We start from the raw sequence: 26,942 nt of genomic DNA, 5'->3' as shown, positions 1-26,942 counted from the left end.
TTTGTGTTTTCTAGAGGGTAGAGGATACCAGGTGATACTTTCTTTTTTCTAGAGGTAGACGATATCAGGTGATACTTTGTGTTTTCTAGAGGGTAGAAGAATACCAGGTGATACTTTGTGTTTTCTAGAGGGTAGAAGGATACCAGCTGTTTTCTAGGGGGTATAAGGATATTAAACTAGGTGATACTTTCTGTTTTCTAGAGGGTAGAGGATACCAGGTGGTTTTTTCAGGTTTTACGGAGTAGAAAGATACTAAACTTGTTGATATTTTCTATTTTCTAGGGGTTAGAAGGATTCTTGGTGATACTTTCTGTTTTTTGGGGAGTAGAAAGATACTAACCTTGGTGATACATTTTGCTTTTTAGGGGGTAGAAGGATACTATACGATACTTTCTGAATTCTAGAGGGAATTGAGATACCTGGTCATAATATCTGCTTCTCCTGGGTAAAACGATACCAGGTGATGCTTTCTACTTTGTAGTAAACAAAATGATATCATGCGGCACTTGCAGTTTCTCAGGGAAAACTGATATCAGGTGATACTTTCTGCTTCTTCCGGATAGAATGATAGTATGATACCACATGAAACTTTCCTATATATCCTGGTAGAATGATACCATGTAGAAATGACATATTGCTCCAAATAGAATAATGCCAGATGATACTTTTGCGACTTCTGAGTAAAAAGCTATGTATGTAAGTAACAAGTAATTTCTGTTTATTTCGTCCAACATCATCTTCATACTTGCAGCCAGATCTTGATGATTAATAGATTGATTGATTGGTTGATTGATCGGTTGATTGACTGATTGATTGATTGATTGATTGATTGATTGATTGATTGATTGATTGATTGATTGATTGATTGATTGATTGATTGGTTGATTGGTTGGTTGATTGATTGATTGGTTGATTGACAGTGTCGAAATAATCTGTTTGTCCTCACCCCAACACTCTTTAGGAACTGGCTGAAACAATGAAGCGCAGAGGTTTGGAGAGAAGTTTCAACTTTTACCCCGGCCCCATCTTCGGCAAAGTTGTCGTGGCCTTCATCGCCTGCATGTATCTGGTCAACATGATCATCCTTGTGGTGGACGGAGCCACTGACCAGAACATCGGCCGACTGTTCGTGGAAGTTCTCGGGGTGGTGGAGAGGAAAGCTAGCCTGCAGAGGCGGGTGGAAAAAACACAGAGCATGATCAAGAAGCTCGTGCATCCTGTGAAGGTCTTCGGCTGTCTGTTTCTCCCTGTAGGTCTAGTTATCATTCTTCTTGCTCCTGTAATTTTGATCATTGCTTTCATCCTGAACGCACCGACTTTGAAGATATTCTTTCAAGCTTGGAAAAAGCTTTTGAGAAGAGCGCATATCCTTCAAAGTAAAACCAACGACGACAAACGTTTCGTTGACTTCTGCGAAATCTACTGGTTCTTCTTCACCATACTCTTCGTCTGTATTGTTCTGGCTATCGGCGCCAATTTCATCATCAACGTCGTCGCTATGCTCATCATCAAAGTTCTCATCGACGCCCAGCTTGTCTACAGAATTCTCCCTGTCGTTCTTCTGCTGCTTCTTTATATCCGCGATTCATTCAGTCGTGTGGCTCAGAAATACCAGCACTTTAACACAACGATTGTGGGCACTATCAAGGCAAAGGAAAGCGAGAGGATTCGGCTAGAGAGTCTGAAGTCCTGGGATGACCAGAGAAATAAGTTGTTTCAGGTCATTCCAGAAACGTTGCCCCTGGACTCTGATGACGAAGAGGAGCAGGAGAAAGTTGCCTCAAAAGTGAACACAGGTTAGGAGTTTATCTGTGTGTGGCATGTCATTGTGTATGTGTGTTTGTGTGTATGTGTGTGTGTATGTGTGTGTGTGTGTGTGTGTGTGTGTGTGTGTGAGAGAGAGAGAGAGAGAGAGAGAGAGAGAGAGAGAGAGAGAGAGAGAGAGAGAGAGAGAGAGAGAGAGAGAGAGAGTAAATGTGTATGTGAGTGGCTGTGTCGCTAAATGTATACACAAATACAAGAGTGAAATGGCCAGATAGAGAGAGACAAAGACACAAGAACAGGGTTAAGAAAGGAGGACAGAATATCAATAGAACTAGAATGCATTATGCATTTTAAAGGCAGAGAAAATTAAAGTGAAATTCAACAGCGTAAAGCTTGTTAAACCTACTAGCAGTATCCGTCATGGAGTATTGCGAGCACAGGAGCAACAAATCTTACATGTTTTAAATGATAACACATGGACATAATTTAGATCATTTATTAGGAACGCCAGTTTCCGATCCTGTCTGTCAGAGCCAACCCATGCGTAATGGGATACAAAATCACTGCAGAAAGACTGGGATACTCATTAAAGATGTTCTTCCCACTCGGGAATCAAATTTGAGTCTCCCGCGTGCGACAGCAAAGCGCCTAACCGCTACACCACAGACACCAGTCAAATCCTATATCCTCTCATCCTCTCTACAGGTTATCCTGTCCTCCGAAAATCTCTGACGTCATCCTTACTTCCATCTGCTCCCCGGAAGAAGATGTTCCTCGTAAAGAACAAGTCCGTGCGCATGCGTACGAAGCAGTTGCTACTCTTCTTCTCCAAAGACGACATTCTCTACAGTCCCAAGAAGTTCATTTTTTACTGTGCAACCATGGATTCTTGTGGGGCCCCTGGGGTGCTGGAAGAAAACTACATCCATGTAAGCATGCTACAGGCAGCAGAAGAAGTAACAGTAGTAGTAACAGTATTAATAGCTGCAGATGTATCATCATCATCATCATCATCATCATCATCATCATCATCATCATCATCATCATCATCATCACACCTTTGTTACTTTGTTATTACCTTCCCATGGCATCGGCATGGCTGACATCTCAGTTCCATTCATCGAATAAATAAGTTTTTCTTTTAATTATGCTTCTCTTATCAATGTTGCTGTTGTTGTTGTTGCTGTTGTTGTTGTTATTATTATTGTTGTTGTCGTTGTCGACGTCGTCGTCGTCGTCTTTCCTGCTGCTGTTGCTTTTGTCGTTGTTGTTGTTGTTGCTCCTGCTGATTCCGTCACGAATTTGGAGCAGCAACCCCAGTACCACTACCGCAACTCAGACTGGAAAACACACACACTTTTACATCACAATCTGACATCTGACCTAATTAATTTACTCCATAGGCTGTCATTGACTTCCTGAAGATCGGAGTCTTCCTCTTGTTCGTTTTCCTGGTGGTGATGGCCTACGGCAACGCCTATTATATCTCTCCCACCAACCATCTGTTCGTCACGTTGGTTTCGGGGTTGGTCCCCTTGGTACTGAGGAATACCTTTCTGAAGCGGGACTCGGTGTCAGTTGTGAACACGTCCGACTACAGGTATAATAATTTCTTCTTGTTATTGGGTTGTTATTTTTTAATTTGTTTCCTTAATGGGCCTAGTGGGCTCCTCGAAGAAATCTTCGAGCTAGAGCGAGGCTCTTTTTCCACTCCATTGTCATTATATTCAGAGGCACCTCCACTCGTCCAAATACATGTAACTGCATTCGAACTGCCATTGTTCTTGGCATTCAAACATGATGTTGTTGTTGTTGTTGTTGTTGTTGTTGTTGTTGTTGTTGTTGTATTTTTTCTTCTTCTTCTTCTTCTTCTTCTTCTTCTTCTTCTTCTTCTTCTTCTTCTTTTTCTTCTTTCCTTCTTCTTCTCTGTGAGATGCATAACCTTTGTCATTCTGCTTCTTGTTTTTCTTCTTGTTTTTTCCTTTTCTTGTTCTTGTTCTTCTTCTTTTGTACATTTCTTTTATTCTTTTCCACCCCCAGATTTGAAGCCCAGCTGAGAGAAAAGATCGAGAGCTACGGCCAGTCGTGGGACGTGGACGACATCGTTCTGAAGGAGGTAGACGTCCGAGTGTCCGACTTCACCACGCCCCTACACGCCTCTTACATCCCTCCGGCTTCTCCTGTTGATGCTGCTACAGACTCTACTAAGCCTGGCTCCACCCCTGTGGCTAGCACCATCTCCGACTCCACCCACGGCTCCGCCCCCTTCAGCACTCTCAACCAATGGGAGGCCGCGGTGAACAAGATGCGGAGAGTGAATACAGACGTTATTGACCTCGTGTTGGATGTGAGGGATGAGTACCCCGAGCTGGGTCAAGCTGACCCGGAGTACATCGTCCACGGTGGGGGTGGGGCCGGAGAAGAGCAGGGGGCAAAGGGCAAAGGGTCAAAGGTTGCAGCTATGTCTTGCCTTGGTGTGGAAACGTTGAAAGGTTTTAGTTGTTCTGGTGAAGGAAGGGGAATGGAAGGAGAAGATGTTGATGAAGAGAAGGGAACGGATGAGGGTCTTCATAGCGACAGTAGGAGATACCATCGATTTAGTTCTGTCGAAAACGAAGATGAGAGGAGGGGAAATCGCGAAAGAAGGAATGTAGAATCAGATGGGGTAGCAGAAGGAAGGAGTGGGCGGGGTAGAGAAGGCCGAGGGGGTCGTGAAGGTAGGTCAAGGCATCACTATGACAACGCATCCCACCGTGACGCGGTAAACCGCGCGCACGATGAACGCACGAACGAGATAGTCGGTGGCATTGACACCGTCCTCGTGAGCAACGCTCTCAACACTGTGCTTGGTGTGACCGGGCCTAACAACCCACATAACGACGAGGAGGAGGAGGAGAGAGCCAGAAGAAGGGCCGAAAGGAGGAGCAGAAGAGCAATGAGAAGGGACAACGACATCAACAACAATAGCAATAACAGCAACCCCCAACCACCACCCCCACCAACTGCTGCTTCTTACAACAGCAACAACAGTAGCAGTCGGGTTGGTTCAGAAGCAATAACGGCAGCCGCTGTGATCCGTGCGGTCACTGAAGGCGATGTCCGAGGGGGAAGACCAGAGGGCGAGAGGGACGGAAGAGAGGCGTCTAGTGGCCATCGTGCTAGCATCAGTTCCAACAACTCGAACAATTTCTTTGCGCCGCGGGGGACATGATTTTGGTGATCGTTGAAAGATTAATTTTGGTATAAGGGTATGGCTGTGTGCACTATGGTACCATTCCATCCGACATTAATTAATTTCCGTCGAAGTTTGCTCGTTTTACAAGACATTTTGTTTTAGTTTTTAGTAAGAATGTTACGGCACTCGCAACACAAATAGGTCAAATAAGCGTGAAGATAAGAGGTGTCATGTGACATTTAAAAAGAAGAAGGAGAGATAAGGACGATAGATAGGAAAGAAGGAACAGATCAGACCAGAGCATCTGCTAACCGCACACTGAGAGAACTATGGTGTAAGGGTACGCTGTGTGTACAATCTCACCAAGCCAACTGCCGTACTATCAAATTTTACTTGTTCAACAAGATGTACTCTGTTCCATATTAACATGCAAAATATTAATCTTTATCTGCACAAACATCCCTGCTTTCCGTATCTGGTTCGATACTGTAGTTGTTTTTTCTTGTTTTTGGGTTTTTTTTTTTTGGTTTTTCATTGTTGGTGTTTACACTCTCATCGACACAATTAAGATCATCTAAGAGTTGGGTTCCAACCTTGCCTGTCAGAGCCAACACCGGTTAAGAGGGATACGACATCTCAGCAAAAAGAACATCGAGCTACTTGTTAAGTTTTTCTCCACAAGGGAATAGAAGGCGGGTCTCCAACGTGCGACAGTGAAGTGCCAAACAGCTTCGCCACCTACGCCGTAAAGAAATCTAGTTCCCAAAATAATATTCTTACTTACTTCTCTCTCTCTCTCTCTCTCTCTCTCTCTCTCTCTCTCTCTCTCTCTCTCTCTCTCTCTCTCTCTACCGTCAGGTACATAAGGCGGAGAGAAGTCGACGCCACGCTTGTCTGTCACTGGCCACGTCCTCCAATTTCGGCACATCCAGGCCCTGGGGGATTTCCTCATCTCTTATTGTTCCTCTATAGCTTCGAATTGGTCTTCCTGGCTTTCTCTTTCCAATTGGCTTCCAATAATACGTCTGGTAGGGCAATCTTGTCTTCGGCATTCTCAGAACATGTCCCAGATATGTCCATCTTCTCTTTTTTATGGTTGTGTAGATATTCCAAATGCCATACTGCATAATATTAACTTGTATACGCACAATCATCCCCGCTTTGCGTGTCTAACTCTTTGGGAATTTTGATCAAAAAGTTTCTTCGATACTGGGAAGTGTACATATTGTTCTGGAGCAAACAGATTGACAATGGTAAACAGCTTGCTACCTCAGAATTACAAAGTTCTATCTGACATTTTGGCTGTTTTCAGTTACTGATACCATGAGGTCAGAAATTAAATGTTCTATCTGCTCTATCAAAATCGTAAGATTCTTCGGTGTCGTTGTCAATATATTATTATTCAAAGAATCGCATTTGAAAAAGTTAAACAGGTTGTGAAACTCAAAACCACTGACGTCAGATTTCTCAAAACTAGTAAATGAGCAGATAGAACTTTGTAATTCTGAGGTAGCGAGCTACCAAAGACCTTTATAATATTTTGACAATAAAGTGAACATTTCGATTGGAAAGACAAATGAGAGTAAGTGTTTTGAAGAACATCCAGCTGTAGATTCTTGGATACTTTGAAAGCAGGTATTGCTTGGTGAGGATTTTAAAATAACGTATTTTATGCGCCTTTATTGTTTTCGCTCAAAACTGTATTAGCTTGCCTCGGACCTTTTTAGAAGGTCCGATATATTTACCAATAATGTGCAACCTGGCGTGTACTCAGTAGAGAGTTTGTTGTTTGTACACCAATGTTTGTCTCTTACATTTTATAAATCTAAACTTTTTGTTTAAATATTTATTCGAAGTTTAGAACTTTAACTTCCTATGTTTCTTTGTTTATTTGTTGTTGTTGTTGTTTTGTTGGCTTTTTTGAGGAGGGGGTGGGGGGAGTTGGTACGTGTTTTACGCGCTCGCAACTGCATAATATTAATTATGGTCATATAAGCGCGGGACACATTAACATTTTCAGTTGGTAGGAAATTTTGAATTTTGCCCAAGTGGCTGCCGAAGCCTACTCTTATCGATTTTGGACCACCAATGAATCTTTAACGTTCGCAACTTGCACACGGGACCTCCGTGATTTTTCATCCTTGTCCAAGAAGGCAAGGTGCAGATCTTTGCTATCATAAGATGAGGGGTGTGGCTGAAAGACAGCAGTAAGAAGGAGCCAAGGAGAAGCAGTAGAAAGGCTGTAGAGAGAGTCAAAGGAGGGGACAAAGGAGCTGAGGTGGTGGGGGCAGAAAGAGGAGACGAAAACAGACGACAGAACATTGCTAGAGAGTAGGATAGGATGTGAAAGGAGACAATTTAAGAGAAGACGATTTTTCGGTCGCTATTCTGATTCGAACCCGGAACCTATTGAATGAGAGGTGAACACCTTAACCTCTTGGCCATGAGAGCCCCTTCCCTATGTCTTGAGATACCAGATTATCTTGTGTGCTTACATATGTACATGAATAGCAACATTTCCTGTGTTTTGAGATGTACATGTAAGCACACTAGGTAATCTAGTATGAACAATAAACGTCTTATTACCCCCCCCCTCGCCTCCTAGCCTCATTTCTCACTTTTCAAAAAAAATTCAAAACAGTGCTCTGATTTATAATTCCTTTCTTGTGATCTCGCAGTTTTCTGAAAGTGCTCTATTTTCTTGAAAACAAACGAAGAAACAAATAGACCGATAAACAAGCAATCAAGAACACAAAAAAGGTTGTTATCTTTCTTTGTCATTAAACTGTGGTAAAAAAGCCAGAATCTACATGTAGCTGTCTGTACATGTCCACCTCTTCTTGAGGGTTTTCTAAACTTTTGGCTGGAAAGTCAAAATAGCATTACATCTACATGTATTACTGATTAGTGTCATATTGCGTACTATACTATTATTGTACATTTTTGTGTATGATTGCATATTATAAAAACATTTTATACCCATAATATACGCATATTATATAAACACCAAACCATATGTGTCTTTTGTGTGGTTCATATTTTGCTTAGTGGAAGTAGCAAAAGAAAAAGACTGTTTTCTCTGATGTTCCTTTGACTTCAACCTGTATAACTTTGTACACTTCAGCAGTGGATGTTTGGAGGGCGTGGTAGGTCCTACTTTTTTACCTTGTATCTGTCTACCTTCTTTTTCCCCAGAACTTAATGATTACTATTGTGTTGATTTGCTTCTCTCTCTTTACTCAAACCAACAAATCAAAGACTTCAGCTGGGGGATGGGCGATATTTGCGGCAGTTCAAATTTCCGTACATTCAGGATCGCAAGTCCTTAACTCCTCATTATTGTGTCTGCCTGTCATGTTTTGTATCATGTTCCCTCTGGGTACATCATGTGCCCTTGAAAGCCCTTTTCAACACTGAGTGATATGCCAGCCCGGTACATTTGACGTGGTTCGGTACCACCTCTGTCATTGAAGCCCACAGCAATATTGAACAGCTAAAGGTGTAAGCAAGCTCGTTGATTATCTCACTTTGAGGACAGCGCTAGTCCAACTGGAGTTACTGGCCTTCTACCGAAATAAACGGTTGCATGGTTTTAAGTGTGGAGCCAATCATGAAACGACAGACAGCAACGGAAAACAAGGCATAGTCACAGATCATTTCGCTACCTCAGAATTACAGAGTTGTGACTATTTTTAAGGGGGGGGGGCGCATTTTGAGACGATAAGCTCAGAAACCAAATGCTGTAGACCGTCTCTATCAAAATCGTAAGATTATTCGGAGCTGTTATCAAGATTTCGAAGAAGTACATGTTTCAAAAGTTTGACATGTTATGAAACTCAACATTTTTTATGTCAACTTTCTCAATGCTTGGTACTGAGCAGATGGAACTTTGTATTTTACTAAGGTAGGAAATTTCTATCAAAAGCTGACGTCGCTTTGGAACCGACTGCTGGACCAAGTTCTTTGAAGGAACGCGATATAGAGGACAACCTGATGCGAGTTGCCGATTCAAAAGTACTTGCTGTGGGTGGTTGGCGGGTGCTCTGGTGTGGTTTACTCCTTTTTATCAATAAAACATCTATCGTCCTTATCTCTCCTCCTCCTTTTTTGAGTAGGTATGTTACTCTCTTGTGAAACATCTATTCTTCGGCACTTATATGACCTTATTGTGTTGCAAGTGCAGTAAAAACTCTTGTTAAAACTATAGAAGTACCTACAGGTTTTAATTATCAGTTCAAAGTACGCTGCCGGAATCGCCCAGATCAATGCATCTCAACTTAAGCAGCAAAGTCCACAAGAGGACGATTTGGTATTTGCTTTTGCAGGTGGAGGTATTGATCATCCTAGTTGAGACAGATACTTCTATTTGCTCTGATGGGAAGTACATGCTGGAGGGCGAAACGAAAATTTTAACCACTTAAAGTAGGTGGTATGAGAAATGGACGTTGGCTTGAAAAAAAAAAAAAAAAAGGTTGACAAGCCCTTGTCCTGATCAAGAAAAGGCTTGAAACTGCTTTAAAAGTTGGTTTCTGAGTAGCAATGAAACTAAATTTAGGGGGACGCCAAACTTTAATTAATCGCTCAGTGACAATGACCGTGAGTAAGGACGAGTTATAGAGAGCCGACCCCAATCTAAAAAAGGGGAGGGGGGGGGGGTGGCTCTAAATCTTTATATGTACATTTAAAAAGACATGTCTGTTTTTTACTGACAATCGTTAATTGAAAACTACAAAAAAGTGTAAATTTGCAAGTTCCATGGACACTTACGGTGTGGAAATCGTCAAATTCTGAAGACCATAATTTTCTCGCTAATTTTATCTCTGACATCAGGTGACACCATACCTCCCTCATAAAAAAAAAATCTTGACTTCTATTCAAGATAAATGGATGGATTTTTTTTCTTCAAAAGCAAGGCAAATGAACAAGATTTAAGATTATATCAATAATCCCACAGGCTTAATTTTAAACAACCGCTTTATTTTACCGCATCGTGACACAAATAGAACACGTTTTTCATTTATATTTTTTAGGTCCCCGCAGAAGACAACAAATATTCGCTATTGCAAAGGCAAATGGAAGATTGTTTGAGCTTTTATTCAGAACACTAAATGAAACAGGATAATTAGATTCAGCACATTCCCAATCATGCCAAGAACAGATCAAGAGAGGTTAGGATTCCCCACGCCACTATAGAAAGGTCACTGTGTGGTAGGCCTATCTATGGTGTCGCCGTTTTCTCGCTGATTTTATCTCTGCTGATATCAGGCGACTCCCATACCTCCTTTAAGCGGTCCCTCCTGTATTTTGAAATTCACCAAAGGCTTGAGCAGAACATTATAATACGTTTATTGTTTCCCTTTTTCATATGGGGAGTTCGGGGTGGGGGTAGAGTAGGGGGTTATAATGGTGTGGGGGAAAAGGGGGGGGGGGTATCTCTAGTTTTACCAATTTAAGAGTTTGAGCAAAAAATTAAGGCTCTTATTCACCTTTTTCTTGAAAAACAAAACAAAATGTTTTTATTGGTGCAGGTGTTTGCGAATGGATAGTGGAGGGTGTTTTTTTTAGAGAGTGGGCACCCTATGGCCTGTGTCCCTAGTTTTCATTTATTTATAGGCCTACTCATAACCCTTGTCCCAATTTAACCCTCTTGTGTTTGCTTATTTGAATGTAATTCAAGCTGGCATAATATTATACACTTCTACAGTAATTTTACCCGTCTTAACGTTTTACTGGCTCCTTGAAAAGACCTCCAAAGCATTAATTACTTTTTCAAAACCTTTCCTTTTCTTTTGGTAGGGTCCATTTATCATTTGTATGTCCCGCAGAAGACATCGGGTCGGGCAGTAGGGGTTAAAGCGACCTCACAAAATACATGTAGGCCAATCGATAGGCTATTTGTTTACTTTACAGACATAAAATAATACGTTTATTTCGTTGAAAAATTGCATCAATCTCTGCCAATAAAAAAGATATGGCTTTGAGGCAACAATAGTTGATAAGATATTATCTAAATCATTTTGCGTGAAAATTCTGTCTTCAAACTGAGCCTCGCTGAAAACGGAAAATTCACTGCGGGCGTGATCTGGAAAAAGCACAAAGGTAGATTCTAAGCTTACATTGACATTCAATATTCAAAACATTTGTTGGCGGCGTTCTAACAAAACGAATACATTAATCAAGATGTAAGAACACACGCAGGTGAATTAATTTTCAGGTTTATATACATGAACAAAATTTTGTTTCGTTGCAGCTCTCTCAACAATTAAATTGTTATTTTACACAAAACACAGGAAGTCACGTTCGAAGAAGGAAGTTTTTGCGTTGGTGGCTTTGTTTACAAACATTGCCATGATTCTTCTGCGATAACCGTGGTCATTTTCTCGTTTTTATTCTCGATCCAAGTGAGTTTATGGCCAGCCCAAAAGAGACTTGACTCGGGTGCTTGTTTTGTGTCATGCTGATCTGTGGAGCTTCGTATAGATCGAATTATACTAGATTCTAGATAGATCTATGACTCATGAATGCCAGCTCGGTACTCTTACTTTACTCTTAAACTTAATGAGTTGGGCGTTGCCGTTGCTACACTTAGACTTAGATCTAGATCTAGATCTAGATCAATGTCAGTAACTCAGTACAATAGAAGGCCTAGATCTAGATCTAGTAGTAGAGTACACTACAGAAATAGTAAGTAGTTTAGTCTTGTACATCAGAATCAGTGTTTGACTCAGTGATCCCATGTCGTTTGTTATCTCCATCTTTGAAAGTGGCTATTCTCACCCGCCGGAAGTTCTCGCAAGATCAACTCCTCCCCTCTTCTCTCTCTCTCTGTCTCTTTCTGAATACTGTCTATCGGTGTGGACGATCAAATTGACCAAAACAAAGTAAAAAAATGATGTTAAAACACAAAAGAAAATTAATTTGGTTGTCTACAAAGATGCTACGGCTATTTAACTTTTCGAATCGAGCCGAACTACGCGGGTCGCCATTTTGTTTTGCCCGGAAATTCTCGCGCTACTCCTCTCTCTCTTTTTCTCTCTCTCTCCACTGCCCACAGACAAAATTGTACACTTTTAGAAGGCTACAGTTGTAATGGAACGTTTGTTCACGGCACAGAATTCTACAATTTTTCTGTTATCACAGTGTAGAATTCTGTGGTTTAGGGTGAACGCAAAATTTGGTGAATGCGCAGCGGGTGAGAATAGCCACAAGACTCGCCTGCACTATTCTCACTCCGGGTGAGAATAGAGGTGGCCTCCATCTTTCTCTGTCTTGAAACTGAAAGGAGCTCCTTGACATGAGGAGAAATGACTGGCGCTTTTTCGGTAGTTCCCACCCCGCAATTGTTATTCACAGGTTTAGGCCCCAAAAGTAGGGGGCTTCAGGGGGGCTTGCCCCCCCTAACCTAATATAAATAAGGTGGGGGGGTCTCAGGGGGGCATGCCCCCCTGAATTATACCACAATTTAATGTTTTGCAGTTGTTAGGTTTGATATCTTAGCTCACCGCGAATCAAACAGATCTAGAGATGTAGATCTAGGTCAGGCTTAAATAAGGGGGGTGGGAACTACTGAAAAAGCACCAAATGACCCACCACCTCTAGTCTAGATCTGGTTCCACCCCCCACTTCCAACCTGCTCTCTCTCCTCCTTCCCTAGTCTCTCTCTCTCTCTCTCTCTCTCTCTCTCTCTCTCTCTCTCTCTTTCTCTCTCTCTCTCCCCCCCTCCTCTCTCTCTCTCTCTCTCTCTCTCTCTCTCTCTTTCTCTCTCTCTCTATCTCTCTCTCTCTCTCTGGATCTCTCTCTCTCTCTCTGGAATGGTGGAAAAAATTCATAAGAATTTGGGATGATTAAAATATGGAAGAGGCTAGAGTACGGCTTGACTGCTTGGCTAGCTGTACTTTTAATTATGATGGCTAGATCTAGACTGACAAAAAAAGACCTACTGAATTGTAAATAAATTTTTAGTTTGCCGTACCTAAAGTGGAACCAGGTACCTTACTGACAGTGCATATATATATTTTAAACTTGAATAATTACTTGTTTTCTAATAATGTTAATAGGCCCTTAAGATAAGTACAGCTAGACTGTCAAGCTAGCCGTACTTAACAATGATGGCTGAATTGTAAATGAAATTTTTAGTTTGCAATGCCTAAAGTATTTGTATTTCAGACAAAACCAAAAGGTGCCTTACTGACTTGCATGTATTTTAAAACTGAATAATTACTAGATCTAGATCTAATGAGACCTGTGTGCTCAACAGGTTTGAGTCAATAGGGCCAAACCTTGGTCTAAGTACGGCTAGACTGGTAGTCAAGACTCTGAGGCTAAAAGCCACTTTGTTAAAATATAATTAATATTGCATTTCTGTGCCATCTTCTAATTCCTTTTTAGAAACTATTTAATCTGAGGACTTCAATGTATGCAACTCTTAGAAGTACTCTAATCCATCGATACAACCAATTTCACCATAGCCAGCATTCCACTCAGGGCATCAGGGTCTCTCAGCAGTCATGCCATAGGAGGTCATGGAAATCAGGGAAATGTGTGGTTTTGCTCTGGTTACAGTGTAGGCGTGCTAATCGACAATGAAAATAATATAGTGTCCTGTTTTTTTTATATATATTAGCGCAAAATTTTCTCCATAAATGTTTGTTACAAATTATAACCCCTCTCATAAGTTGATGTGTGTGGTAACACCCCATTTGAATAGCCCTTCTTAGCCTTCAAAGATGCTGTTGTTGTTAGCACAACAGTAACTTGACAAGGAAAAAATAATTTCTGAATGTTTTGCTCTCCATTCTTTCCTTTTAGAAATTATTTCATATTATGATCATTTTTGTTTCAGGGAACGATTTGTTACTACTAAAATGAATACTCTGTGTTTGATGGTCATCACAATTGCTCTCTTTGCCACAGGTAAGAATGCAGGCTAATATTGGCCCATAGTCTTGAAAATGTTTTTATAAAAATGCATTTATTAAATATACACATGCATTCATATATTCTTGGGGTCAAAATATTTACTGCCCACCACCTGGATCCCTACTGTTTTGTTGCAAACCAAGTACTTCAGAGACACACACACATAAGAGGCAACATGTGCAGCAGTGCTCAAAATGACGACAAACTTACAGTGTCCAGTTAGGCTTTGTATGTTAATCTGTAAATATATATCATGTCTTTCTTTGACTCCCTATTTTTAATCTAGAGATACAGTATTCGCCTCTCGTTCAAAAAGTCCCAGGATTGAATCCTGACAGCAGCAAAAAAATATTTTCTGCTCTGAAATGTTCTCCTTTCACCTCTTTTTCTATTTTCTAGTCCTGTTCTGTCATGTATGTGCTTTCATCTCCACTTTCTCCCTACCTCTGGGTTCCTCTGTCCTTTTCCTTACAACTCTTTCTTTTACTGCTTTTCCTGGCTCATTCTCACTGCTACTGCCTCTCAGCCACACCCTTGATCTTAGGGTAAGTGAGATGGAACACCTTTAACCTAGCCTTCTCGGATAAGGGCGAAAAATTTCAGAATTCGTGTGTGCAAGTTGCACTCGTACGTTGAAGATCCCATGGTGGTCCTAAAATCAAAAATAGTAGTAAGCTTCTGCTGCCACCCAGGAAAAATAAAAAATGAATTCCTACCAAAACTGAAAATACTCTTGTCAGCTTAAAAACTTTTTAATATATATATTGAGAGAGTACCTTTGAAATCAGAATGTTTCTGAAGGCAAGGGGCACTACAAAGTAGGAATAATGGTCACATATATAAATCAGTGGCAGTGCAGGTTAAAGAACTAGCAGTCGACTATCCCTGAGATTTAGCAGGGAAGCATTTGAAGAATCAAGAAGAAGAAAGAGTGATCTCTGAATTGGTCGTGATGCATAATTTGACTCTCTATATATATATGTGTCACCACGCAGTGGAATCAGTTTTTTTGGGCATCAATTTTTGAGCACATGGAGTTATTGGTATCATCTTAAAGCTTTTTCAGTTGTCTTTCTTTTGATGAAAAAATTATCCATTTGTCTTTAATACAAGTCAATATATTTGAGATTCAAGGAGGCGGGGGTCGCTAGGTCTCAGAGATATAGATAAAATTAGCGAGAAAATGGCTGCCAAAGTTTAGTCATTTCCTTACTTTGAGAGTCCATGGTAACTGAAAATTTACATTTTTTATTCCTTTAATTGACGTTTTTCAGTACAATCCCCACAGAAATGTATTCTTTAATGGAATGAGAGGTGTTGAGCCAGAAAACAAAAGTTCTTTAAAAATTTCCAAACCTACGGAAAAATGTCAGTTTCTTCTCTTTTTTTATTTTGTCGAGCGCCTGATTTCACCACACTGCCTCACATGATGCCTCCTTTATCACTACTTCAGCTTTGCTAATCATTTTTGTTTTTAAAACCTTACAATTTATGTTTTCTTCTTGTTAGAAACAGTTTAAATTTTAATGTTCACCTTTTTTTGGTTTTAAAGGCAAAACTATTTTGAAATTTTTCACAGTGGTTCAGAGTGCTTGCCCCCCAGACAATGTTATCGAATATGTAACGGTATCGGAGGACAATTATGACAGGTGAGTAGGTACAGTCCATTAAGGGACCAGCTGCAACTTGAGGCACACTTCTTACTGTTTCTGAGCTCACAGTGTCACTCTTTGCACAATTTTTTGTTTTTTTTTGTTTGTGTTTTCTTTTGTGCAGGGTGTTCAGTCTATCTAATTTTTAGTGACCTGATACATTTGATAAAGATCATTTGACGTATTTGCAAGTGGAAGGAGAAACAAAAAGAAAAAGTTAGAGGGGTCTAATGCTGATTTTAAACAAAGAAAGGCGCTCATATGACCTTATACAGTTGCGAGTGCCGTAAAAACTCTACTAAAACAAAAAGAAAACTAGATATAACTATTATTATTTTACTCTCAAAGTTTAGACAACAGTTGATTCAAACTGAAGAAAGAAATAATTTATATTAGAGTAGAAGAATTTGACCCTTCAGTCTAACGAAATGTATTTTATCATGAGAATGGCATCCTAACTCTTTGAGCCCGCACCATTGAGCATGCAAGACCTATTCACCTGAGTACCCAAGCCTCTACAGCTATATTTTGTTCACTTTGGTCTGTCTGCATAAAAAAAAAATCCTTTTAACTCATAAATTGATCTACTTTTGCCCATGAAACATTATATTGCACTTTTGCAGGCCAGTGACCAGTCAAAAAATTTTTAAAAATATAAAAATCTTGATGCTTGTATTATTATTTATGCTTGTCTTCTACCAAGTTTGTTCTTTTTCTGCTAGAACTAAGCTTTGTTTCTTTTTTCGTTCTATTTCAGAAATTTCTCTAAGATTAGTGAAGACGGGAAACGACCTCTAGGTTTCGCCAAGTCCCGATGGTACTACAATCGTCCAGACAAGAAGAATCCTTGTATAAAAATCTCAGGAGCAACGGATAGAAGAGTAGAAATCATGGTATGCTGTTTAGCAATTGTATGTCTTGACGCGGTGGAATCAGGCGTTTATCAATTTTTGGGGCATATAGGGCTATTGGTATTATTTTAAACTTAAAGCTCGTTCATTTGTCTTGATTTTGCTGAAAATAATTCCCGTCTAATTTGAATAAAAGTCGAGACATTTGTGAGTGAAGGGCGGGGGGGGGGGGGGGGGGGTGTTGCCTAGTGTCAGAGGTAGGTAAAAGTAGCGAGAAAATGGCAGTTAAACTTTGGTGTGATTGTTGGTTGAAGCTGTATTTTTATCTACCATATTTAGTGCATGCATATATCAATTTGTAAAATAACTTGATTCAAGAGAAAATGGGTAAATGATTTACGAAATATTCACAGCAGTAAAAAGTAGTTCATATTTAACCTTTGTAAATGGTCAGAAAGAAAATTGCGTTAATATTTAATTAAAAATAATATGGTTTAATATTAACATATCCTTTTTGTGTTTCTCCAGGTGGAAGCAGAACTTAATGCAAGATTATGGTAGGTGACACCTGGCAACATAACTCCTTCTTTGTATGATTCTCTCTCATTAACACCCCTAATATTTGGGACGTAAGTTACCTATTTGTGTTGCAAGTACTGTATAACTATTAAACTAAAAGTACCTAAGTATATTTCTGTGGAAATCTGACTCTGGAAAGGCTGGTCTTATGGCCTCACGAGTGGGCAGGGTGTGGATATATTTACCGACAGGAAGACTACATTAAACTTCATAGCATAATGATGTAACTATTTCTATCAATCTCATTCAGAGTGTTGATTTGAAAGATTTACTCTCAGTACTGAATTTAAATATGTCAGGTTTCTTTTACAATGAGTCCTCAGTTTAGGTTTTAAGTCAGTGTAGGTAATTTGTTATTTATTACTTTTGCAGTTCAGCTCATGTATATGAGTAAATGATGGGTGAGATTGGTTTTGTATAAATAATGCTTGGTGTTGTCTGAGCTTCCTTGTTTTGTCATGGTTGTTATGTATGTTTCCTTGGAAGTTGAAGCTGTTTCTGAGTATGTTACAATCTGCTGACATAATAATATAGATCGTGAAGTGCATAGAGCTTGCTGTTGAGTGGGGATATGCACCGTACAAATGCTATTTATTTTTTTTTATTAACACGGAATTGTGATCCAAGTGTTCCCAGATTTAAAATATGTTGTGTGTTTTCATCCCCAGTTATAAGACGCAGACATCATCAACCTTCTGCTTTTTTGTAAGTTTGCTCAACAAATCTCCAAGTATTTTCATGTGACTCTTTTAGAGATTGCTTGTACTGTGTATTGTTTTATTTTCTTCATAATTTTATGTTTTAGGCTAAGTTGTACTGTGTTTCTTGCTTTATATTCTTCATAGTTTGATGTTTTTTCTGTGGTAGTCTGATGGTTTGGCAACTGGACTTTTTATCTATAAGGTTAAGTTCCAATCTGGGCTGAACGTTGTGTCTATGGGAAAGTCTCTTTGTATAGAAGAATACTACACAGGGTTTCCTCAAGTCAGTTAGGTGAGACTCGGCACCAGGGCTACGACTGTGGAAGATCTTGTTAATATGTTAGTCTTTGAGCATCTGTAAATAAATAGCTGTCACTGAATACTTTGCTTTACGTTCCTGAATGTTATAAGATCTTTAAGGTTGCAAATCATTTGTAAAAAAAACGACACATAAAGCCTTCTTTTTGATGGGGTATATGCACTATATAAATGCAGTCTATCCTTATTATTATTTATTGTTCTTAAAAATCTCCCCCGCGCGCTCATATGACCTTAGCAGTTGCGAGCGCCGTAAAACCCTATACTACAATACAATACAATACAAAAATCTCCCCTAATGCTGTGCTTGCAAGTAAAAGAGCCTTGCTGACTCGCTGTTCACTACTCCTGAAAAATTAATAAAACTATATAATTCATTTCTGTTTTTGGGGTGTCTTTGGGCTTCTGGACTCATAACTTTATTTGGGGGTTGAAGGCCCAGAATGGCCAGACAATGTGTCCTCGGGAAAGGCACTTTCAATGAATTTTCCTCTCATCACTGAGCTGTGAGTGAGTACTTGGCCACACATAGGAAAAGATCTTGTCAGTGTATTAGTGTTTTAGCACCTGTGAAATGGAATCTTTGCTCTGTATGCTTCCCAGGAAGTTCGGAAGGTTTCAGAATGCCATCAGGTCTGCTGGAGTAGTGATATAGGTTGCAAGGTGCACAGAACTTGCTGTTGTGCAGGAAGTTGCACCATGCAAAAGCCGTTTCTTCTTCTTCTTCTTTCTTCCTCCTCCTTTTTCTCCTCCTCCTCCTCCTCCTTTTAATTCCTTGGTTCATTTTGTTTCTAGGGGCAACAGTGGCGGTGTATACCCTCTAGAGGTGATGACGTGTACATAGAGTTTTTCTGTGATGACCAGTGTGAAGAGCATGACGTTCGCTTCTGGTACCGAATTGTGCTTGGAGTCACACCAGGTAATTGGTATATATATTATAATTGGCTATGAAAATTATTCATCTCTGATTTAGAATGAGTTTTTCTTGTTGAACGCAGGCTAATTAGGCCGAGTTATACTGCTTATTTTGGGCAATCAGAATTGTTTCTGTTGAAACGGTACATAATTATATTATCACCGAAAACCTTGTCGAGCAGCTCATTGCGTAGACCGAAGATAACAGACCAAAGACCAAAACTGCTGAAGTTTATTAAGTAATTTCAGAATCTTTTATGTAGAGCTGATCAGACTTTGATCTTCAGAGCCCGCACAGGACTCTTACCCACCAACAAGCACATAAACAGAATTAATCCCATGTGGGAACCCCATTGCAGACACTGTGACTACCACAAGGAGACCGTTGAACATCTTCTCCTTCACTGCCCAAACCTGGCAGTTCTTCGACACAGGCTCCTACACACTCCTACAGACTTACAAAGCCTGCTCTACTCTGGCGTTGACCAGATGATAAGGACATGTGGTTACTTGAGGGAGGCATTGCGCTGCCAAGAACGAAATGCTCACAGCTAAAGGGATTGTAATACAACAACAACATTATGTGTGGCGATATTACTCACTAGTGGGTGGTTCGGTAATTTGGTGGTTGATGGGGATCACCCATGTAGTGACAGGTGTTGTTTAATGCCCTGCTTGGAAAGTACACGTAGGTGGCCATTACGAAAATGTTATCCTCTTAAAGGTAACAAAAGTGGGCTCTGCCTATAAAAAGGCTGACAAACTGTTAGATGTATCGTGTGGCTAAAACAGCACCTGGACATGGATGGCTGGTGCCTCTATAAATAAATTATTGATGGTCGAGCTGTATGGTGAAAATTTTCTGGTCAAGAAGAATCCTTCTGGTGGGTTGATGGATAACAAATAGACTCACTGCTCTCATGTGAGAGATGAACACACTTCAGTGATGGAATGGCGTCATTTGTTTATGCTGTTATGTTAGTTGGGGAGGTAAAGGCGGCGTGGAAAGGAACTGGCCACTCTACCACAGTATGCCGAAGGCCCAGGAAGTTGTCTCACTAACAAGGCAATTCTGAATGTCCGGATCATATTCGGGAACACCTTAACTGTTATGTTCTTTCAGTACTAATGTAAAAAGTGTATTGTTATGTGGATTGGAAACCTGGAAACCAACAAAACAGATAGTGAACAAACTAACAGATAGTAAACAAACTACAGTCCTTTATCAACGGTTGCCTGAGGAAGATTGTGAAAATCTAGATTATTGCATGCGCCATCACCATAAAAAAATAGTATTGTGGAGAGCGAAACAGCAACCAATAGACTGGGAGATTAAAAAAAGAAGATGGCAATGGATTGGGGACTTTCTTATATGATGCCAGCTCACAGTAAGACAAGGCAAAGCCTACAATGGAATCTCCCAAGAGAGGGAGGCCAAGATCCGCTTGAGGACGCAATCTGGAGGGAGATCTCAGGCATATGGGGCACAGCTGGCTGGAGGAAGAGAATATTGCTCAGAATAGAGACGATTGAAGTGCCCTTCATGGTGGCTGGTACCCAACAAAACTAGGGTGAAAGAGACAGAGAGAGAAATATATTTTTGTGTCTTTCTTGCGTTGATGCATCGTTTCTGCCTTCATTTTCCTTCTTTCATTCTTTAATCCTTCTTTTCTTGCTCTTCCGATCCATGCTTTCCAACTTTAAAGTAACCGATTGCTTATAGCAAGGTGGTAAGCTCATATAAAAAGATTAACAAATGTGTCGCGATGCGGTGGAATTTTTGGCCTGCGAAATTATTGGTATAATCTGAAAACTGATTTATTTGCCTTGTTTCCTATGAAATAAACATCCATTTATCTTGAATAGAACTCAAGATATCTGCGACTGAAGGAAGTGAGGTCACCTGGTTTCAGTGTTGAAATTAGTGAGAACATGGCTGCCAAAGTTTGGTAACTCCAATAGCTAAAGAGTCTTTGAAAACTGAAAAATTACACATTTTTTGCTGTTAATCAATGTTTTACAGTAAAATTCACATGGAAATGTGCTTTTATATGGACATAAAAGAGGTTAGGCCAAAAAATAGAAATTCTAGAAAAATTACCAAACTGGCAGGAAAATGCCTGTTTCTCCGATTTCGTTATTTTGACGAGCGCCTGATTTCACCGTGCTGCCTCACAAATTACTGTGTGTGTGTTTAAAATGTTTTTTTCCTTCTCTTCCCATCAGCCGAGGACCCTGAAGACCACTGGTGCGAGGGTCGTAATCAGGACGAGTTTCCAGCAAACTTGTTGAGGCTGCCGGACGGTTTCAAGGTGCCCACAGAGACAACTACCCCGTTTAACCTAGCCTCTGCACCGACTGCCTCTTATAATTTGCTTGCACTGCTCAGTTTTCTTACATTTTTATGTTATAAAAGGAGGTAATGGGATTTGCTTGGCGAAAGATTTTAATTACATTTGAATACTTTTGCTATTGTTTAACCCCTTTGTGACTGCTTCCTCACACCATACATCAAACATCGTGAGCTGAGAGGCTGTAAATGAACATACATTATGCACACTAAAACGTACCATACAGGATTTTAACCGAATTTTACCAAAGAACTAATCGCGGGCAGTATTGCATACAGACGTAAGTCATTTTTGGCGGCCTTTGAGATACATCTGTATGCAATACTACCCCGCGTAATGAAAGATTCTAACTCTCTGATTACTAAAATGTACAAATCGTGTAAATCTTTAATTTTTGAATGGGACTGCTAAATGACTGAAAGTGTTCATTGTCCTTTCCAGCAAAATTGGGCTCAGTAAAAGTCAGAAAAATGTTTGTCTTGAAGGGGTTAAAATATATTTATTAAAATTTTCTTTGAAAATGTACAATGCGGAGAACACGTCTTGTTGGGATAATTTATTATACTCTATATGTGGGGCAGCGTGGTGAAATCAGGTGCTTGTCAAAATAATGAATTGAAGAAATTGGGATTTTTCTGCCAGTTTGGCAATTTTTATCAAATTTCCTTTTTTTTTGGCTGAACACCATTGCTGTCCAAGTAAGCACACATTTCTGGGTAGATTTTTCTGAAAAACGTTGATTAAAAAAGCACAAATAATGTAAGCTTACAGTTTCCACAGACTATCAAGCTATGGAAATAACCAGACTTTGGCGGCCATTTTCTTGCTAATTCTACCTTTGAAACCAGGCGACCCCACCTTCTTCAATCTCAAATATATTACAACTTCTTTTTAAGCTAAATGAGTATTTTTTTCACCGATAACAAGGAAACTGCACAAACTTTAAGACGACACCAATAACTCCACATGCCCAAAATTGACGATCGCCTTATTTCACCACATCGTGACTCCCATCGGTTTCAGAGTAGCCTACCTTTATAAATTCTTATAATATTATATGAATATGTACCCAAATATACAGGACTACCCAGGAAGTCACAGATTGTCGGTTATGAAATTTCTGCCTTGATTTATAGGATTGAGTCTTATGTGAGAGAAGGTTGTTGCTCAGTTTACTGTCAGTCCAGTAGTATTTGTTATGCTTGTCCAAGGCTAGTGGGTATACAATATGCTAAAGTATTCTACCCCCCCCCCAACACACACACACACACACACACACACACACACTCACACACACACACACACACACACACACACACTCACACACACACACACACGCGCATACACACAGTCCCATCCATCAACTCCAAGGGAAGTCACTATAACATCTAGAAATTAAGGTGGTTGTGTCCCTTCCTCTTATTGCACAGGCTCACATAAACTTTAAAACGCACTCCCAAAACCTGTGTGTGTTAAGGCAGAGACTACTTACTGCACATGGTTTACAAACACAACATGCTCTTGCCTCAGGCTTTAATAATAATAATAACAATGATATTTGCATTTGTACAGCACATAGCCATGCTCAGCAGCAAGCCCAATGTGTTTTACAGGCTTCCCAAAAAAGCACATAGTGCAAGCTGCAAATTGCACGTACTCAAACACTCACAAATTGACAAGGTCTTTCGCTGTCTATAGTCCAGTACCCATTCCCTCTTGGGTGAAGTGAGGAAAATTTGTGTAAAGTGCCTTTCTCAAGAACACAACACCGGGTGTTTGACAGAATTCGAACCCATGACCTTACGTTATGAGTCTGAGAGCCTAACCACCTGGCCACCAACGCCACACAAGAGAGAGATATTGTTGACCATTAGACTCTGAAAAGGTATTTAAATTTGTGTTTGACTGTTGTTTTTATAAGTGATTGTTTTCACTGAGGGAACTTTTAGAAGCTGGTGTTTAAAATGATAATATGTTGCTCAACATGTTTTCCTAAACAGAATTGTTTTCATTTTGACATTGAATATTATATTTTGATGACACACTGTGGAACATGAAAGATGGAGTCAAAATTTATGACGCAGTAAAAAGCATATGTATGAAGCAGTGGAATCAGACGCTCACCAATGTTTGGACTTATTAATATAATTTCAAACTTTAATTTGTTCTCTTTTAGATGAAAAAATAACCCATCTATCTTGATTAGAAATCTAAATATTTGTGATTGAAGGAGGTAGAGGTCGCCTGTTGCCAGTGGTAAAATTAGTTAGAAAATGGCCACAAAGGTTTGGGGATTTCCAAGCTTAATAAGTGTCCTTGTGAACTGCAAATTTACATTTCTTGTGCCTTTGATTGACATTTTTCGTAAAATCCACTGCAGAAATGTGTTTTTAATGGACACAAAAGGTATTGAGCCAAAAAGCAAAAAATCAGATAAAAATTGCCAAGCTGGTGAAAAAATAACGGTTTCTTTGACTTCATTATTTTGACGAACGCCTGATTTCACCTCAATGCCTCACATATTTTAATGACATACTGTGGAGTCAAAAGTTTTTGAGGCAGTAGACACATAATATATATTATTTATGTCTCCTGTTATTGGGTTTTTTTTGTGTGTGTCACGGACAAACATAATAATGTGAGGCGTGCTGACAAAATGAGTTACTTCTCGCAATCCATAAATGGAGATATTGGGTTAAAAATTGACACTTGGGTTAAATTTGTAGATTTTCTATTGATGCCATAATCTTTAAGAATATCACGTTTTTATTATTTCATACTTATAAATTGTAAAAGCTTCACCTATAAGCGTGATGTAGTGATTTCCACAGGGCTCCAATCTGAGAAGTAACTCATTTTGTCAGCACCCTTGACATATATAAATTAGAAGTTCTATCTGTATTTCATGTCTGGTACACTACATAACATAAACTTTGAAGTATTTTAAGATTTTGCTATGACGTGCTGACAATGTTATTGTAAAGATAGAATTGGGATTTCTTTTTTGTTGTTTTTTTTACCTGAGGTATTTTTTTGTATTCCTGTGTTGTTGCTTTCGTCAATTGCTCATTAACAGCAAGTTTCATGTGAACTTAGATATTTTAAAAGCGATCAAATTTTGATATTTCTCTGTTTGTATAAAAGTGATTGTCTTTGACAGGTGGCCGTCAGAGCAGGTTTGACCGTAGTTGCCTTCTTAGTCAAAAAGTTCTCAGCCACTACCTGTGAGATCTATTTCAGAACTCAGAGACAGAAAGGGGAGCTTCTCTGTAACTTTTGCCAATTCGTGACCTCAGTGCTCTCTTGTCGTATCTCCATTTTTTAAACAGCGAAAACAGGTCATAATAAAGAGTGAACTGAAGAAGAAATCACATTTTCAATGTTAAAAATATGGAGATACGACTAGTAAGCACTGAGGTCGCCAATTCTTATTCACACTGAGTCTCTTCAAAAGATGTGATTTTTACTATTTTAAAAGAAGTTTTATATACCACAAGAGCAGCTTGTACAAGTAGGTGCCTTTAAGAGTCTGTTTATATGCTTTTGCTCCTTCTACTTTATCTCTCTGTGTTTGTGTCATCAAGAGACAAGGCATGATTGATCGCGTATGATTAAGATATTTCAATGTTCTGTTGAACTGCTCACTCATCGTGCAAACACATGTTAGGTTTTGAGAAATGTGCTTAACTTTTTTGCTTAAAAGATACAATTTTTGCCCTCTGTACAAACTATTGGATTTTTGTGTGTGAAAGTTTCACATTACTGTCTTTTTACTGTTTTTATTGGTTGTTTTAGCCAGTTATTGACTTTTAGAACGTACAAAACCAAAATTATAGTTACTGGTTGGAGGATGTCAGTTGCAGGTCTAAGCTGGTTCTTCCTCCCCTGTTATGTCTGAACTTCTGTCAAACATATTTTAATTGCTAAATAACTCATCATATTTTTGTGCTTCTTAATTTTAAACCAATCAAAGTAAAGAAGTTGCATGTTGGAAACTATCTAATTGTTGATTTGATAGAAAAAACAACAACTTTGGGGAAATGATGTTATGGAATGCACCAGTTGGATTACGATGGCTTTTGGGTTTGTTCTGCAGAGGTAGAAAATGATTATTCTGTTTTTGCATACAATGGAAGCCACAAGCATAGGCTACCCTTAGCCAGCTATTGGGATACAATTTTCTTAAAGCCAGCCTTGTTCATGGCCACACAATGAAGCTATGATGTATACTGATGCTTGGCTTAGAAAAAGGGATGAATAGCAGCCTTAACATTGACAATATACATGTTTAAGGTGAAATGTGGTATTTTTTCCTTCATAATACTGCACTGATTCATTTGCTTTAACTCTTTCAGTATGATGCGTCCAATATGAGATGTACCCGCTGTTGCCAAACTACCAAACATCTAATATAAGATGCTTTTTATATTATATCATTTAGAGAGCTACAGAATAAAAATAATGTTCAGAATGAGAAAAAGAATTACGTAGTAAATGAGTTGAAAGACAATTCCAGCCCATCTCCATAATTGTATTGCTTTTTTAACATTTATTTTTGAAAAGATTATTTTTCCTTTGGAGTTTATAAACCTGTTCATATTTGTATAATACTATCAACTATTGCTAGAATCAAACTTTCGCGCAGTATGAAACCCGATGAGTGTATTTCCTCTTTTGGAAGTATCAAAAGATAGTCACAAAGACAAGCACGTTTATTTTTCTGCCCGCTTCCTTTGGAGTTGAAAAAGTGTTTTATTCTCTTGCCTTTGTTGTTTAATATTTAAAGGTGCCAGCCTTATCATTTGTGGGTGCTTAGTATTAGTATGTTCTTGGATATTGAATATTACTTTATTGCTGAACTTTCCTTTGTACAATGATATTGCAATTTACAAATGATCGTACTGCTGTTTATAAAACAACATTCCAATGAATTATTCCTCCTTTTCTCAAAGCACCATGCACATTTGCACTCACAGGCAAACACTCAGGGTGCACAAATACACACACACACACGCACTCAGGGTGCACAAATACACACACACACACACACACACACACACACACACACACACACACACACACACACACACACACACACACACACACACACACGAACACACACACAAGTTTGTACAATGTACATCCTTTATGTCTGTACAGGTCCTGATTACTACTACTCTAATAATGTGTTACTGCTGCTAGCTGGTATTAATGACATTCCAATAAATATTCCCCCCTTTTCCCCACATGATACAAAGACCCACGCATATGGTATTTATATACTCAGCTTTTGTTGAGATTTTAGATTTACATGGATTTTTTTAAGGACCCTTTTTTATGGGAGAAGTTTCAGGGAATTTTACTTTGTCTTTCCTCTCCACAGTCTGGTGAAGACATGGAAAAACACAATGAGTGATAATGGTTCCAAGTAAGATCAGGAGTAAGACAAGGATGTCAGTGTGTTAGTGTTAGTGATTTAGCGCCCATAAATTATGGCAGCTTGCACTGTATGCTTCCCAGGAAGTTGAGTTTGTTTCAGAATGCTCTCAGGTCTTCTGGGGGAATAGTATAGATTGTGAAGCGCATAGAGCTTGCTGTTGAGCGGGGATTTGCACTATGCAAATGCTATCTATTATTATTTATTATTACTCTCCCCTCTTTCTATTTTTGACATACATTGACAAAATAACAGCAGAAGGTTAGACGTCAGAAATTAA

The 26,942-nt window shown here is 39.4% G+C and overlaps 1 protein-coding gene across 1 annotated transcript; it reads left to right on the top strand.

The window, feature by feature from the left end:
* The first annotated feature begins 11,232 nt into the window (after positions 1-11,232).
* LOC101858744 lies at positions 11,233-21,757 on the top strand. The gene is made up of 8 exons (XM_005110147.3): positions 11,233-11,340; positions 13,782-13,852; positions 15,438-15,507; positions 16,268-16,403; positions 16,890-16,918; positions 17,609-17,645; positions 18,755-18,878; positions 21,101-21,757. Exons 2-8 carry the CDS (start codon positions 13,804-13,806, stop codon positions 21,295-21,297), a joined length of 642 nt encoding a protein of 213 aa, XP_005110204.1. The 5' UTR covers positions 11,233-11,340; positions 13,782-13,803; the 3' UTR covers positions 21,298-21,757.
* The last annotated feature ends 5,185 nt before the right edge of the window (positions 21,758-26,942 follow it).

The sequence above is a fragment of the Aplysia californica genome, unplaced genomic scaffold (genome assembly GCF_000002075.1).
Source record: "Aplysia californica isolate F4 #8 unplaced genomic scaffold, AplCal3.0 scaffold00857, whole genome shotgun sequence".
Classification (NCBI taxonomy): Eukaryota; Metazoa; Mollusca; class Gastropoda; order Aplysiida; family Aplysiidae; genus Aplysia; species Aplysia californica.
Note: the sequence above shows the minus strand (reverse complement) of the source record. Positions and strands in the feature narration are given on the sequence as shown.